This window comes from Drosophila obscura, unplaced genomic scaffold (assembly GCF_018151105.1).
Source record: "Drosophila obscura isolate BZ-5 IFL unplaced genomic scaffold, ASM1815110v1 contig_1, whole genome shotgun sequence".
NCBI lineage: Eukaryota > Metazoa > Arthropoda > Insecta > Diptera > Drosophilidae > Drosophila > Drosophila obscura.
This window is the reverse complement of record NW_024542679.1, coordinates 9,405,527-9,419,657: the sequence shown is the minus strand read 5'-3', so window position 1 is coordinate 9,419,657 and position 14,131 is coordinate 9,405,527. Positions and strand designations below refer to the sequence as shown.

General features: G+C 49.7%; 4 protein-coding genes across 5 annotated transcripts; 3 read left to right on the top strand and 1 right to left on the bottom strand.

Moving 5' to 3' along the window:
- Positions 1-4: 4 nt before the first annotated feature.
- On the top strand, positions 5-1,167 carry LOC111079087 (group XIIA secretory phospholipase A2). 2 transcript variants are annotated; one of them, XM_022374096.2, is made up of 3 exons: positions 17-195; positions 275-434; positions 505-1,167. In XM_022374096.2, the coding sequence occupies exons 1-3, from the start codon at positions 106-108 to the stop codon at positions 939-941; spliced, it is 687 nt and encodes a 228-aa protein (XP_022229788.2). In that variant the 5' UTR covers positions 17-105; the 3' UTR covers positions 942-1,167. The 2 variants fall into 2 exon arrangements, with proteins under 2 accessions (XP_022229790.2, XP_022229788.2); XM_022374098.2 differs by lacking the exon at positions 505-1,167 and having other exon boundaries at positions 5-195; positions 249-338.
- A 185-nt stretch (positions 1,168-1,352) lies between these two features.
- Positions 1,353-3,174, top strand: LOC111079085 (E3 ubiquitin-protein ligase NRDP1). Its single transcript, XM_022374094.2, has 5 exons — positions 1,353-1,569; positions 1,627-1,769; positions 1,850-2,294; positions 2,360-2,525; positions 2,587-3,174. The coding sequence occupies exons 1-5, from the start codon at positions 1,480-1,482 to the stop codon at positions 2,688-2,690; spliced, it is 948 nt and encodes a 315-aa protein (XP_022229786.1). The 5' UTR covers positions 1,353-1,479; the 3' UTR covers positions 2,691-3,174.
- A 756-nt stretch (positions 3,175-3,930) lies between these two features.
- Positions 3,931-4,932, top strand: LOC111079086 (ATP-dependent RNA helicase glh-2). Its single transcript, XM_022374095.2, has 2 exons — positions 3,931-4,048; positions 4,105-4,932. Exons 1-2 carry the CDS (start codon positions 3,931-3,933, stop codon positions 4,851-4,853), a joined length of 867 nt encoding a protein of 288 aa, XP_022229787.2. The 3' UTR covers positions 4,854-4,932.
- Positions 4,933-5,288: 356 nt separating this feature from the next.
- LOC111079088 (putative U5 small nuclear ribonucleoprotein 200 kDa helicase) lies at positions 5,289-12,409 on the bottom strand. Its single transcript, XM_022374099.2, has 6 exons — positions 12,244-12,409; positions 11,429-12,124; positions 6,611-11,354; positions 6,366-6,540; positions 6,022-6,304; positions 5,289-5,952 (listed from the first exon to the last, which is right to left on the bottom strand). The coding sequence occupies exons 1-6, from the start codon at positions 12,286-12,288 to the stop codon at positions 5,467-5,469; spliced, it is 6,429 nt and encodes a 2,142-aa protein (XP_022229791.2). The 5' UTR covers positions 12,289-12,409; the 3' UTR covers positions 5,289-5,466.
- Positions 12,410-14,131: the final 1,722 nt, after the last annotated feature.

Sequence of the window (14,131 nt, the reverse complement as noted above, 5' to 3'; positions counted from 1 at the left end):
CCAGCAGCTGTTTAAAAAAAAAAACAACAAACTGAAAGAAAAAAACGCTACGGTCCACATCTCTGTCGCAATAAAATAATAGTTTTACGCTGATTTACACCCAAAATGCAGTTCTCGTGGATGAAAGTGGCCATATATCTGTTGACATTTCTCACATACGCCTATTCCGGCTACGGATCAAGCACAATTGTCCATGTAAGTGAGCTTCTCCCTTGGAATGCACTTCTTCGCCCCTACTTAATGCCCAGGTGTTTCCAACCTCCCCTCCGGACAGCTAAGGGATGCCATCATTGCCGCCGAGGCAATCTTTGGTGACGTGTTCAGGAATCTCATCACGGTTGTGCGCAAGTTTCGCACCGTTCACGAGGTATTTGACGCTGCCGTGGAGGAAAACTGCGTGTTTCAGTGTCCACCGCCAGACGGAGGGGGCCCAGGTACTATGACGCAAATTGCGTTCGAATTATGTAAATTCTCAATACTGACGTGTGGTTTGTGGTTTTGCAGCGCCTCGAGCAGTTCAAAATAAGTTCTACACACCGACCGCAGATGGCTGCGGCTCATTGGGACTGCGGATAAGTACGGACTACCTGCCGGCCGTGGAGATGGAAACTTGCTGCAACGACCACGACATCTGCTACGACACGTGCAACAGTGACAAGGAGCTGTGTGACCTGGACTTTAAGCGTTGCCTCTACAAGTACTGCGACAGCTATGAGAAATCCCTAACCAGTGACCTGATGACAAAGGGATGCAAGGCGGCCGCCAAGATGCTGTTCACTGGCACTCTAACGCTCGGCTGCCGGTCGTTTCTGGACTCACAGAAGCGCTCCTGCTACTGTGCCCCAGCTAAACCGACCTCCTATAATGGCAACAAGTATGCAAACAGCAAGGAGAAGCAGCAGCGCCAGAAGTTTGGCTGGAAGGATCGCAATGAGATATAGCACATAGCTAATGCATGCGCATACAAGAGGATAGACGTATAATTAAGTATTTGTTAAATGTTGTCGTTCAACTTTGTTTCATGTTAGTCTTGAGGTGGAGCCCATTTCCTGCCAATAATGGAAATCGGCTCTTTATCTGACGAATCTGAATTTTTATATTTATACACCAAAGAAAGTATCTCCCCTCTCCAATAAATATATGGATATTATTGCCAATGAAAAATAATCAAAACAATACATTTGAAATTTAAATCGGCTTCCCACCGATAGTCAACGACAGTACGAAAATACCATACTTTTCACACTGTACAACACTTAGGCGAAACAAGTGCAACAAATATACCATTTATGGTATTTAATTCATACTTTTCGGAATATTTTGACGCCGAATTGGAGGGTCAGGCGGTATATTTTGTCCATAAATCCGCGGTCACACTTTTGCGAACTGCAGCAAAAAAATTTATCGCTGAAATTCAATTTTCTTAAAATCGTATTTATGTATTTATAGTCATGTTATGTTAAGTGACAAAAGGCTAACATGGGCTACGATGTCAATCGATTTCAGGGAGAAGTGGACGAGGAGCTAACATGCCCCATATGCTCTGGAGTTCTGGAGGATCCGCTGCAGGTTTGTTGTGCCCCACGAACGAGATCTCGAGTGCAACTTATAATTTTTCTATTGCAGGCGGTCATGTGCGAGCACGCCTTCTGTCGCGGGTGCATCAACGAATGGCTAACACGGCAGCCCACATGTCCCGTGGATCGCAACGCTCTGACGACAGCCAATCTACGTGCCGTGCCTCGTATATTGCGCAACCTACTGTCCAGGTGAGAACGACCGACCGACCACCCACTGCATTCGACGGCTTGAACCTCTAAGCTAATAATCTATTCACGCACACATTCAGACTATCAATTACCTGTGACAATGCACCGTATGGCTGCACCGCTGTGCTCAAACTAGACGTATATAATTCCCATTTAGAGGACTGCATCCACAATCCGAAGCGACCCTTTCCCTGTGAAAAAGGCTGTGGCTTCGACATACCCAAGGACGAGCTAAAGGATCACAATTGCGTGCGGGAGCTGCGCACGCTGATCGTCAAGCAAACGGAGAAAATGGTAGAGCTAAAATCGGAGCTAACCGACCAGCAGCTGACCATCAATGAACTGAAACGGGAGCTGCAACTGTTCAAGGACTTTATGCGTGCCATGCGCGTCTCCAATCCGGCAATGCGCGCGATAGCCGACCAGATGGAGCGGGACGAGGTAATTCGCTGGAGTAGCGCCCTGCCCCGGGCCAGAGTCACGCGCTGGGGAGGAATGATCTCTACGCCCGATGATGCACTGCAGGTGAGTCTTTTCCACAGATTCTGTGTGTGAGTGTGCACAACTGAGACGTCTCCGATTCATTGCAGCTCATGATCAAGCGCGCTCTGTCCGAGTCGGGCTGTCCGCCACACATTCTGGATAGTTTAATGGAGTTCTGCCACGAGAGACGCTGGCCGCGGGGTCTTAGTTCGCTGGAAACGCGTCAGAATAACCGCAGAATCTATGATAACTATATCTGTCGGCGCATTCCAGGTGAGTGTATGAAAATTCGCCTGCAAACAAACATGCCCCTAAACACTTCGCTATCCACCAGGCAAACAAGCTGTGCTCGTGCTGAGCTGCGATAACCTGCACATGACTGAGGACGTGATGATCGATCCGGGCCTGGTTATGATCTTTGCCCATGGCATTGAATAGGCCCCCGCTACCACTACCACTACTTATCCTAGGTCAAGTTCTTACAATATCCCTCCCACCCCCACCCCAACAGTGCTCAGTTTTGTTGATTTCTTAACAATTAAGTTTAATAAGCATTGAAATCGTCGAATCGGTTTTGATTTGTGCAGCCTTAGAACTAAGACAACCACTCGCAGAATAATCTCACTCAAAGGAAAGACCATACCATAACATACCATACCATTCAAGCGCCTCATGACGACTTTCAAGTTGTACAAACATTTATACACTCCGAATCGTTGTATCTCTTTTCTATTCTATTATATTCTATTTAGTTTGTAACAAATTATTCCTCCCATTTATACACACAGCCAACAACAACAACATCATTTTATTTGTCTAATTAAGCGATCTCAACGAAGAAAAGAAAAAGCCGATTTGTTATTGTTCTCTGTTCACTTCCCTTTTTGGACCATGTGAGTGTCTTAATTTGTGTTTCGATTCCTATAGAGCACAGTTTTGAAATTATTATCAATACTTATTATAGTAGTTTAAACTTTAAACAAGCAAAAAACGTAATATTAAATAAAAGATTTATTCAAATTATACTGCTGCACACGCCACTCCACTCGACTCGACTCGACTCAAGTGGAAAAGAAAAACAATCATTCGCTTGGATCTTGGATTGAGAAATCCCCAAAATCAATAAGTTCACTGGGATGCTGCCCCCTCTACTCACTCAAACACGCACACACACACACACACGCACGGCATCCAGCCCCCTCAGAAAAGTTCAGTTCTGAGAGAGGAGGTGGAGGGAGCAACATCTGTTTCCAGAAAAGGAAATCAAGCGCACAGCAGAGGCAAAAAAATAAACAAAAGAAAACCAAACTAGTTCCTACACGAGCTTTACTCTTAAAAGAAAAAAGTCAATTTGGAAAACCGGTTTCGGCTTTTTGTACACCCGTTTCGTATCGTTTCGTTTTTTTCCTATATGATACAACATTATTAAATCTTTCTGCCTGTTACATGTGCCAAAATCTACACACATATATGTATGTATGTATGTACATATGTGTTATATATATTTGGCGAAACATATTTGGATTATTGATAGAAACCATTAGTGAGATCGTTTCGCCCCCCGTGGCGATTGAAAAGTGAGAGTTCGCAGATCGCAGAAAGGCGGAGATAGATATTTTCAAGCAGTTTTTATTGAAGCTTCGAAGCTGGCGGACGTGTCCAGAGAACCAGAGCCAAAATGAATGTGTCAATTTTGTTGCTTGTTGTGAGTGCCGTCTGCCTGGGAGCAGCGTCAGCAGCGCCTCAGTTGAGACAGCGCAACGAGAAGCAGGTCCAGACGGTCGAGGATGAGTTCCGTGAGTGTAAAATGTCTATTATTTAAGCATGATAATCTAATCTCAGCTATCTGCAGCATACAAGGGAGCTACCATTGAGGAAGTGGTTGTGGAGTCTGCCCTGTACATCAAGCCCAAGGCTACACAGCAGATTAGACGCGTGAGATCGGCAGATTCAGCAGATTCGGCAGACTCCCTTCTTCAAGGCATTTATGCGACACACAAGCGGGTGAAGCGTGGCCGGGGAGGCCGAGGTCCTGGCTTTGGTGACCAATACGCAGGAAATCCTGGTTTTGGCGCTGGGTTTGGTGGCGGCTTTGGCGGCAACCAAGGATTTGGCGGCAACCAAGGATTTGGCGGCAGTGACTCACAGGTTGGCAGCTCAGCAGGAGCTGGAGGAACTAAAGCCGGTGTTGATGTTGGCGCCGGACCCAATGGCGGCAATGCCGATGCCAATGTCCAGCTGAATCCACTCGGTCCACTCGGACCCAGCGGCTTCAACCAGGAACAGGCTGTCTCCAATGGCGCTGCCCACAGCAACTACAACCACGGACACAATGCCGGCTCCTCGGCGGCCAATGCCCAGGCCCAGGGATTCCAGTCGCAGACTGCCAATGGTTCCTTCGGCGCCTCCTCCGCCAGCACGGCCACCCAGTCGCAGAACATCAGTCCATTCGGCAGCAACAATGCCGCTGGAGCCTCGCTGAGTCAGGTGTACAAGCTGCCCAATGGCCAGACGATCAATTTCAGTTCCACCAATAGCTTTGCCAACAACGGGGCCAACCAGGGAAACAGTCACGGCGCAGCGGTGTCTGTGAGCCGCTAAGCGACAGTCGACAGCTTATTTAATTTTTATGTGTGCAATTATTTAAATGTGCAAATAAATAATTATTTTTCGAATGCAATTAACATTTTAAAGCAGAGCCGTTTTAAATTCGAACTGAACCGCGCTATGTTAATGCACTGCAAAGTGTGGCTGTAATTGCGCCTAACAGCACTTGTAAATCAAGGTGTCTAACGGGGCGCTGTGGGCATGTAGATGCCGTGTAAAATTACTTTATTTGTAAAAAATGAAAGAAAAGGCGCCACTAGCGACTTTGAAGCGAAGTTTTGCTCTCCAGCTGTTCGGCGCCATATTTAAATTATTATATTAAAGTTTTTACAGATAATATATTTTGGGCTGTAAAAATGACTGCAGAAAATTCTGAGCACCCCCGAAAATACGCGCAGATCTGTCAATAGATTCCATGAGGAATCGCATCTTTCCGGATCGGATGTGGAACCGATCTGCCCTGACGTGCATTTATTTACAGTCAATTTATGTACAATACAAGTGTTTTAATTATTTAATAAAACTTAAAGTAATGAATTATGTTGACAAAATGGATATTTATGTTGTGCTTAGGCATCTCTATGTTTCCTTAATCTTAACCTGCGCCCTAATCCGACTCACTTTCACTCTCCGATTGGAAATCGCCCACCTCGATGGAGAACGTGTACTCTTGATCGCAGCCCAAGTAGGAGTCGCTCATGTAGTACAAGGTATAGTCATGTTTGCCCGGACTGGGGGCCACAAAGTCCAGCTTGACCTTGGCCTTCTGCTGGAGCGTGAGCCGTTTGATGGAGAGCAGCGAATTGGTCTTGGGATCACCAATAACGACCCACCAGCCCTCTTCGCGCTTCTGCGGGAAGAAGGGTGCAATGACGGGGCCGGTGACCTCATCTTCGCGCTCCAGCTGGACCACCACATTGATTGTGGATCCCGAATTGATGCGATCTTTGTCGACCACCTCATAGTTGAGCTCAATGTTGGGATACCGATTGCAGAATCGGGCCACATCGGCCATCTGTGTATCGGAGAGCTGCAACAGACGCGTGCGATCCTCATCCTCCAGCTCCATGATGTCGAAAACGGTTTCGATTTTCTGAAAAGAAAACAAAACGAATGTAGGTATAAAGGGGGAATGGCTTCTGGAATGGCTCCTGAATCTTACCTTCTCAGTGCATCGCTTGACAATATCCGCAGTAAAGTGCGGCAATTGCCGCAAATACGAATCCTTGCTCCACATGGCCTGGGTGACATTCTGAGCTAGTTCCATGGCAGCCACAGCCGGCGAGAGCCAGCCATTCGAGCTCAAAACGTCCACACAGGCCTGTATCAGACGAATGGCCCGGCTCAATATCTGTTCCGTATCGCCCTGCAGTTCGGGTCCCAACTGCAGTCGCGACAGATGTGCCTGGAGCAGCAAGTTGGTCTTGATATGCGGATCATTGAATCTGGGCGAAAGGAAATTTGTTAGGCATCAAAACGGATAGGGGAGTGGGAGGAGAAACTTACTTGGGTGCCGTCTCATTTGGCCCGGTCAGCTTGTTGGGCAGTCGCTGGGACAGAGTGCGCAGGACTTGCTCTTCGTGATGCCTGACCACCACATCCTCGTATTCCGCTGCCGACGAGATGATCTCCAGCAGGCCACGCACTTTGGTCTTGCTGTTCAAAGACAAACTGAAGAGTTCTGTGAGAGAGAGGAGAGACATTTTAGGTGCATTTCCCAGACAGTTTTCAGTTAGTTTTCTGCATCTTACCAATTGTCGTATAGTTGATGTAATAATAGGCCGCAATCATGCCCAGATTGAGCGGCAGGGTATCCATATCGTCCTCGACACTGATGCACTTGGACTGCTCCAGATCACTGAGTGTATTCTCCACCAGCTCCGACAGATGATCGGACAGATGGCGATGCGTGACGCCCTGGAGATTGTAGTAGTTGGGATTCTGGGTCAGTCGCCTGTAGAGGAATGTCCAGGTGAGATAGTCCACGGCATCCTGCTTGTTCTCAATCGTTTTGGTCACCACCTCGGCATTGAAGTGGTCGTGCATGCGATGATCGAGATGGCTTTCGATGGGCAGCGGCTCGTTGATGAACTTCTTGAAGAAATCCTTCTTGCTGCTCTGGCACATGAGCACGCACTTGGCATCGGCATCCTCGTTGGGCCGATTGGCCCGCCCCACCATCTGCAGCACATCCGTGATGGGGTAGTCCTCGTACGAGTGATTCTTGCCATTGTAGAACTGCGTGTCCATGATGATGATTAGATGGGCGGAGATGCTCATGCCCCAGCAGAGATCGCGCGAGACGACGGCCAGCTGCACAGCGCCCGAATCGAAGAGTTGCTCGACCAGACGATGATCCGACGAGGACAGGCCCTCGTGCAGGTAGGCCACACCTTGGGCCAGGGTCTCCTTCAGGGTCTTGTCCGTCATTCGCTCCAGGAACGGTTTGATGTCCTCCTCCTCGGCATGGAAGAAACGATTCGGCTGCAGATCGGAGGCAGCATACGTCAGGATATCGATGGCCGTGAGCCGCGCCTGCTTCCTGGAGGAGACAAACACAATCACCGGCTTGTGGGCACTGTACTTGAGGATGGCATTGTACACCGGCTTCGACATGGTGGCGATCCTCGTGGCGTTGTGCGTCACATTGAATCCCTGTATGTGCAGCTCCAGGGGAATGGGTCGCACACTGGGATGGAAATTGAAGGTGGCATTCGGATTGCAGCCCAGCCACTGGGCCACGTCCCTAGCATCGGTCAGAGAGGCGGACAGGGCCACAATACGGATCTGCTTCTCGATCTGCGAGCTTATGTACCGCATCCGGGAGCACACAATCTCCAGCACAGGACCCTCTTCGCCGCCCACCAGCTGCAGTTCGTCGACAATGAACAGATTCACCAGCTGGACGTTCTTGCGCTGCTTCCAGCGTCGCGACAGCACATCCCACTTGTCCGCCGTCGTAATCACCAGCTGGCCCTTGGCTATCAGCTTCAGGTCCGTTCCAGTTTCGCCCGTCAGCTTCACCACCTTGATGTCCAGTGCCCCGAACTTGAGATGCCAGTCGGCAAAGACCAGGTCAGCGAGCGCCTCCTCGGACACCAAGTAGACGCAGCGGGCCTCCGTTTGGGTGGTGAACAGTCGCATGATGGCAAACTCGGCGATGGTCATCTTGCCGGAACCCGTTGGAGCGCCCACAAACACATTCTCGTCGCTGTTGTAGACGGCATTGAAGACCTGCGTCTGGATGGGATTGAACTGGGGGAAGCGCTGCGCGTAGAACGATTCGAATTTCGGCTGACGCAGGGCGCTGATGGGCAACGGTTGCAGATCCAGCAGCTCCGTGGGCGGCAGATTCTTCTCGGGCAGTATCAAGTGCCTGAATGAGACGGGCAGCTGGGTTTCGGCGCCAATCCAGCGATCGGAGACGATGCGGAGAAAGTACTGCGGCGGCAGGGGCTCAAAGACGGGCACAAAGAACTTCAGCTGATGCTCGTCCTGGGCGTACTTCTGCTTCAGCAGAAAGAACTCGTGGTGCAGTATCAGTTCCGAGTCGACATCTTCGATGAGCACCCAGAAGCCCTCCGAGGCGCCATGCACCTTCTCATCCCATTGGAAGTCCGGTGTGATGGTCAGCTCCACGCGAAGGGTGCCCCGCGTGATGGGCTGTATGTGCGTGGACAGCTCCAGCTTGGGGAATTGGTGCACAAACTTGTGTATGGTCTTGCCCAGCTTCGGCACGCGTATCAGCTCGCCCAGCTCGTGCGGCTCCAGGTCGTACAGCCGCGACCAGGGGAAGTGCTTCTTCTCCAGCTTCTTGGCTATTTCGTCGGGCATCTTCTTGAACTGGCGCAGCGGTGTCATCGATTGCCACATCCTCCGGTCAATCATCTTGCACAGCGTCAGTGTTTTGTCCGCCAACTGTGCCCAGCCACGCGTCAGCACAATCTCGAAGATGGCTCGCATGAGGCGAGCAGCCGACTGTGTAATGAAGACCATGTCCGACATCAGGGCAAAGCCCTCCAGCTTCAGTTGGGAAATGTATGCCTGCAGCAGGACATTCACCTTGGCACTGTGCTCCTCGATGGACTCCTTGATGGGTATGGGCACGCGCTCCATCAGCTTCTGCAGCTCCAGCTTCTCCTCCTCCCGCACCGAGATGTGACGGAACTCCGAGGACAGCGAGAACACGCGAAACAGCTCAATCTCGCTCAGCGTCTGCTTCAGCAGCTGGTTGTACGTGAGCATCGTTTCGTGCGTGAGATAATAGTGGGATGCAATGCGTCCTAGATCGGTGACCTGAAAGTGTCCCGTCTTGCGCTCGTACTTGACCAAGCCGCTCCGCTCCAGGCAACAGGCGGCCGTGTGCAGCAGATCCGCTCGATGCTGCTCCAGCAGGGGATCCGCCTTGATGGCGTCGTGCGAGACGCCATAGAGCGTGGGATTCCGCAGCATGCGAATGTAGAGGTACGTGTAGCCCAGCCAGTTGACGGCATCCTGCAGGTGCTGCACTGTGCCGAGCACAATCTCTGCGTTGAGCATGTCCGGCAGCTTCGAGATGAACTGCGACTCGATGGGCAGCTGTTGGTTGAGCAGCGACAGGTAGAACTGCAGCTCGCTGTGATTGGTTATGAGGATGCCCTCGCCCTTGGTGTCGTACTGGGGTCGGCCGGCACGACCCAACATCTGGAGGACATCCAATGCGCTCAGCTCTACCCAGCGTCCCTTCTCCGGATTGTAGACCTGCGTGCCCTTTATGATCACCGTGTGTGCGGGCAGATTCACACCCCAGGCCAGTGTGGCCGTGGAGACGAGCACCTGGATGTGACGATCCGCAAAGAGATCCTCCACCAGGGTACGATCGACGCGCGTCATTCCGGCATGATGGATGGCAAAGCCGTAGGGCAGGAGCTCCTTCAGTTCCGAGTTCTTCACCTGTTCGGCCTCCGTGCGGAGCACCTCCATGCTGGCCGAACCCTCTCGCAGGAAGCTGCCCAAGGTGTCCTGCTCCAGGCACATGTCCCTCACCGCTCGCGCCGTCTTGCCCGTCTCCTTGCGCGAGTGGACAAACACGAGCACTTGATTACGTCCCGCATGCTCCATGGTCTTCTCGTAGACGATCTCGTTCATCACCTGGAAGCGCTTGAGCGCCTTCTTCTCCGTCACACCAATGTACTGCTGCTCCAGGGACACGGGACGATAGCTATTGTCGAAGTAGAAGAGGCCCTTGTCCGGTTTCACGCGCAGGAACGTGGCCACATCCTGGTAGTTGGGCAGCGTGGCGGATAGACCCACCAGCCGCACATCCTCCTGCGTCGTCTCAATGTTTCGAATGGTACGAGCCACCAGTGCCTCCAGCACCGGACCACGCTCATCGTGCAGCAGATGGATCTCGTCAATGATCACCAGGCGCACCAGACTGACAAATGTGCGCTCGCCCCCCTTCCGGGTGATGATGTCCCACTTCTCCGGCGTGCACACAATCACCTGGGTGGCGGCTATCTGCTCTCTGGTCAGCTGATGGTCGCCCGTCAGCTCGGACACGACCAGATTATAGCAAGCGAGTCGTCGTCCAAAGTTGCCGACCATTTCCTGCACCAAAGACTTCATTGGGGCCACATAGATGATCTTGAAGTCCTGGGTATTGATGGTGCCATCCTCGTTGATGTGCTTGCCGATCTCCCGCATCATCGTGAGCAGCGCCACATTCGTTTTACCCGCTCCGGTGGGGGCGCACAGCAGCATATTCTCGTCGCTGTCCAGGGCGGCCTTGTACAGGCGACTCTGGATGCGATTCAGCGTCTTGAAGCCCTCAAAGACGGGCTGACAGTACTTGGGCAGCTTATCGATGGGCTGCAGTTCCTCGTTGTCGTCGAAGGGTACGGCCTTGAGGGCCGGGACATGCACCTCCTCATAGCCCTTGCGCTGCTTCCTGTAGGAGCCGTCGGGCAGTTGGCAGCGCTTATTCGCCATGAAATGGGAGCCGTGGGTGAAGGCCAGCTCATCCAGCTCCAGCAGTTGACGCACGCCAGCCACCTGCCCGGCCGCCGCTGTGCCACCATCTTCGGCATCGCCCTTGCCCCGCTTATTGCCTCGCGTCTCGCCCTCCTCCTGCTCCTCCGACTTGCCCGTGTCCAGCTGGCGCAGGATCTTCGCGAGTGCCGTGTTGCCGCGCATCTTTTCGCGTATCCGCTGGCGCTCGCTGTCCGTCTGGGCGGAGGCCAGCATGGTGCAGTAGAGGATCATCTGGCGGTTCAGCTTCAGCTGCTTGATGAAGTCAAAGCAATCGTAGCCCAGCAGCAGCACCAGCTGGTTCTCGCAGTCCCGCTCGTCGGCGGCATCCTTGAGGATCTTGAGCACATCCGCCGACTTGCTCTGCGACACCATGGCATCCTTGTAGAACTTGCTCAGGCAACGCTGCAGCCAGTAGGCATCGATGTCCAGGGGATGCAGAATGCGATCTTTCTTCACATTGCTGGCAGCCTCCTCATTGGCCAGCTGTGGCGGAAGAAAACAAACACACATAGGATTATTAGTCAATCGATGCTAAAATCCGCTGATTGTATACTCACATTCTCTGCGTGCAGGGTGTGATCAATGCGCGCCTCCTCACCCTCATCGGGCACATCATCGTCCCGTATCTCGCCATACATATCGTTGTCGCTCTCCTCCTCGGACTCCTCGAACTGCACATTGATGCCGTACTGCTCGTCAATCTGCTCCTCATTGTTGGTGGTGGCTGTCAGGGCGTTTATGGCATCGTTGCCAAAGTCTGTGATCTTCTTGCCCAGGTTGACCAGCAGCGCGAATCGTTCATCTGTCACCGAGCCCAACAGGCTGTCCGTTTCCCGCTTGCGTTCGCGATCCTTGAGCCGATCATTCTTCAGAACAGCCAAGATCTCATCGGCCGCACCGCACAGGATGTCCCTGGGCTGATCGCCCAAGGCCTCTTGGATGAAACTCAGCAGCACCTCGTAGGTCTGACGCGTCTCCTGTGTCTTTGGGCGGTACACAATGCCGACCATCTCGTCAATGCCCTCGGACAGCAGAGTAGCACCCTTCATGCGCTCGAAATCGTACTGGGCCTCGTCACGCTTCTGTCGTTTCACCTTCCGCTCCTCTGTCTTTTCCGGCTTAGTGCGCTGGTACCGGTCCCCCATCCGCGTACCATCCAACTTTCCCACAAGGGAGCACACCTCGCCAGTGGCCTCATCGCGACGAGGACGCTCGATGAGTCGTACATCGGCTTGCAGCACAAGATTAGAGTTCTGAAAACACACACCAAATATGTATTAAATTATTGCAAAAATTTCATGCAAACGCTTGCCACAGACGCGACGCCGCATGGAGGGGTGAAAATTTTGTAAGATTTCCGTTTGGCACTTACCGCCTTGTACTCGTACTGCAATTGACGTGCTGCGGCATCCGCCATGACTGTTTATCGTTTCACTTAGGTTTTTAGTGCTTAAATTAACGTATTTTAGTTGTTTTTTCATAAAATCGTGAAATGGTAAAATCGTGCCGCTCAGTATGACCGCGTTTTTATCGATAAGCCCTCAGAAATATATACCGAAATATACCTTGTCATTATCAAAATATACCGTATACATACTGACGGATGCACTGATATTCCTTGATTTTGATTTTCGGTTTATTATTACTAGCTAGTCATACATGCCGAACGGCCAGCTCCCGACCCGAATGGCCTGGCTCCCGACCCGAATGCCTCAGCCTCACAGAGCCGAAGGCCCTGGGAGCTGGGCCAGAAAACTCAGCTGCGCCACTTTCGTTGTATGAACTGGCACATCTATATTCTGTATGGTTAGTAATTAAATACACTTTTATACACCGATATACCATAAATATACATTGAACTTGATTTCGATATCAAAATATCCCGTAAATGTATGTTCGGCTGCCAGTGCTGCAACACAATCAATGGAACTATCGATACTTGTCCGTCATCGAATATTTTCCCACCTATGGACTTGATTTTTCTCTTCTCGTGCTGATCGGTTTTGAATTAATGATCAAAAATAATAATAGCGTTTTACATTATTTTTGTTAATATTCGTACTGCACACTTTTCTATAAACAAATGGTTCACAATCCATGGATTTTTTTTCTGAGCTGAAACATTTACATATCTCGGTCCCGATTTATATTCTTCATCAGCGGTAACTTTCCGACCTGTCACGAATTTCGTATTGTGGGGCTTTGATTAGCACGACTTTAGGAATAGAAATCGCGTGCAGGTATCCGGTTGAAACTGATTTGGAGAGACAGAAAAAGAGAGATCATTTGAAATGCTTTCTTTATTTTAACTGCATTTTGATATAGTTTTTATGTACAAACTTTGGTGACTTATTCGCTAGCAACTTGATTCATATTCATATATATATATATATATATATATATAATTCATTCAAATCCTCGATCTTTACACATAAACAAACGCTCGGAAACGAATCGATATCGCTGTGGACGCTATGTTAAGCTAATTATCCATATAACGCTTTGGCCGAACTAACAAAATCGATCTCAAAACGATTTGATTGCTTTATTCTTATACTAAACTAGTTGCATCCCATTTTTTGTTTGTTGTTGTGGTTTTGTTTTGTTTGTATAATATTTTGTATATAATATATGTAGGTAGATCTAACGCTTATTGTACATATGTGTCCTTAATCTACGTCGAATTGCTTTTGCTTTTGCTGTGGTTCCTTCGTTTGCTCGTACGTATCGTTTCTCCATATAGGAAAAACTCTTGCCAAACAGCTTCCACTTGATTTTTCAGGTTGTGTTTTGTTTTGTTTCTTACATATTTATACACCGTTATATTGCGACGTCTTCTTGGAGTTTTGGTTTGTGTGTGTTCATTCTAAGGCAACTGGTTTAAAGGCAACTTTAATATAAATTGTTACTTCGTTTATACTAAAATTTACATCATGAGCTTTATCAACATTAATCTCTAATTTAATCGACTCTATAGCAAATTTACAAAAGTTCGATATGTGTGTTAGTATTTTGTTTATGTTTCAGCGGAGGGTTGTGTGTGGGTGGTGTCAAAGTGCAAGTGCATGTGAGGTTGTTAAAATCAATGTACAAAAAATACACAAAAAAAAACAACTTTAAAAAAAAAATCGAAAAAAACAAATTTGAATAGCGAATTTAATATACCCTACCCCGCATACTCTTGGAGTATCGGGTATTTAAAAAGCATTAGAAAAATGTTATTGTATTAGATTTATTTGCAGTTAATCGATCCTTTTACG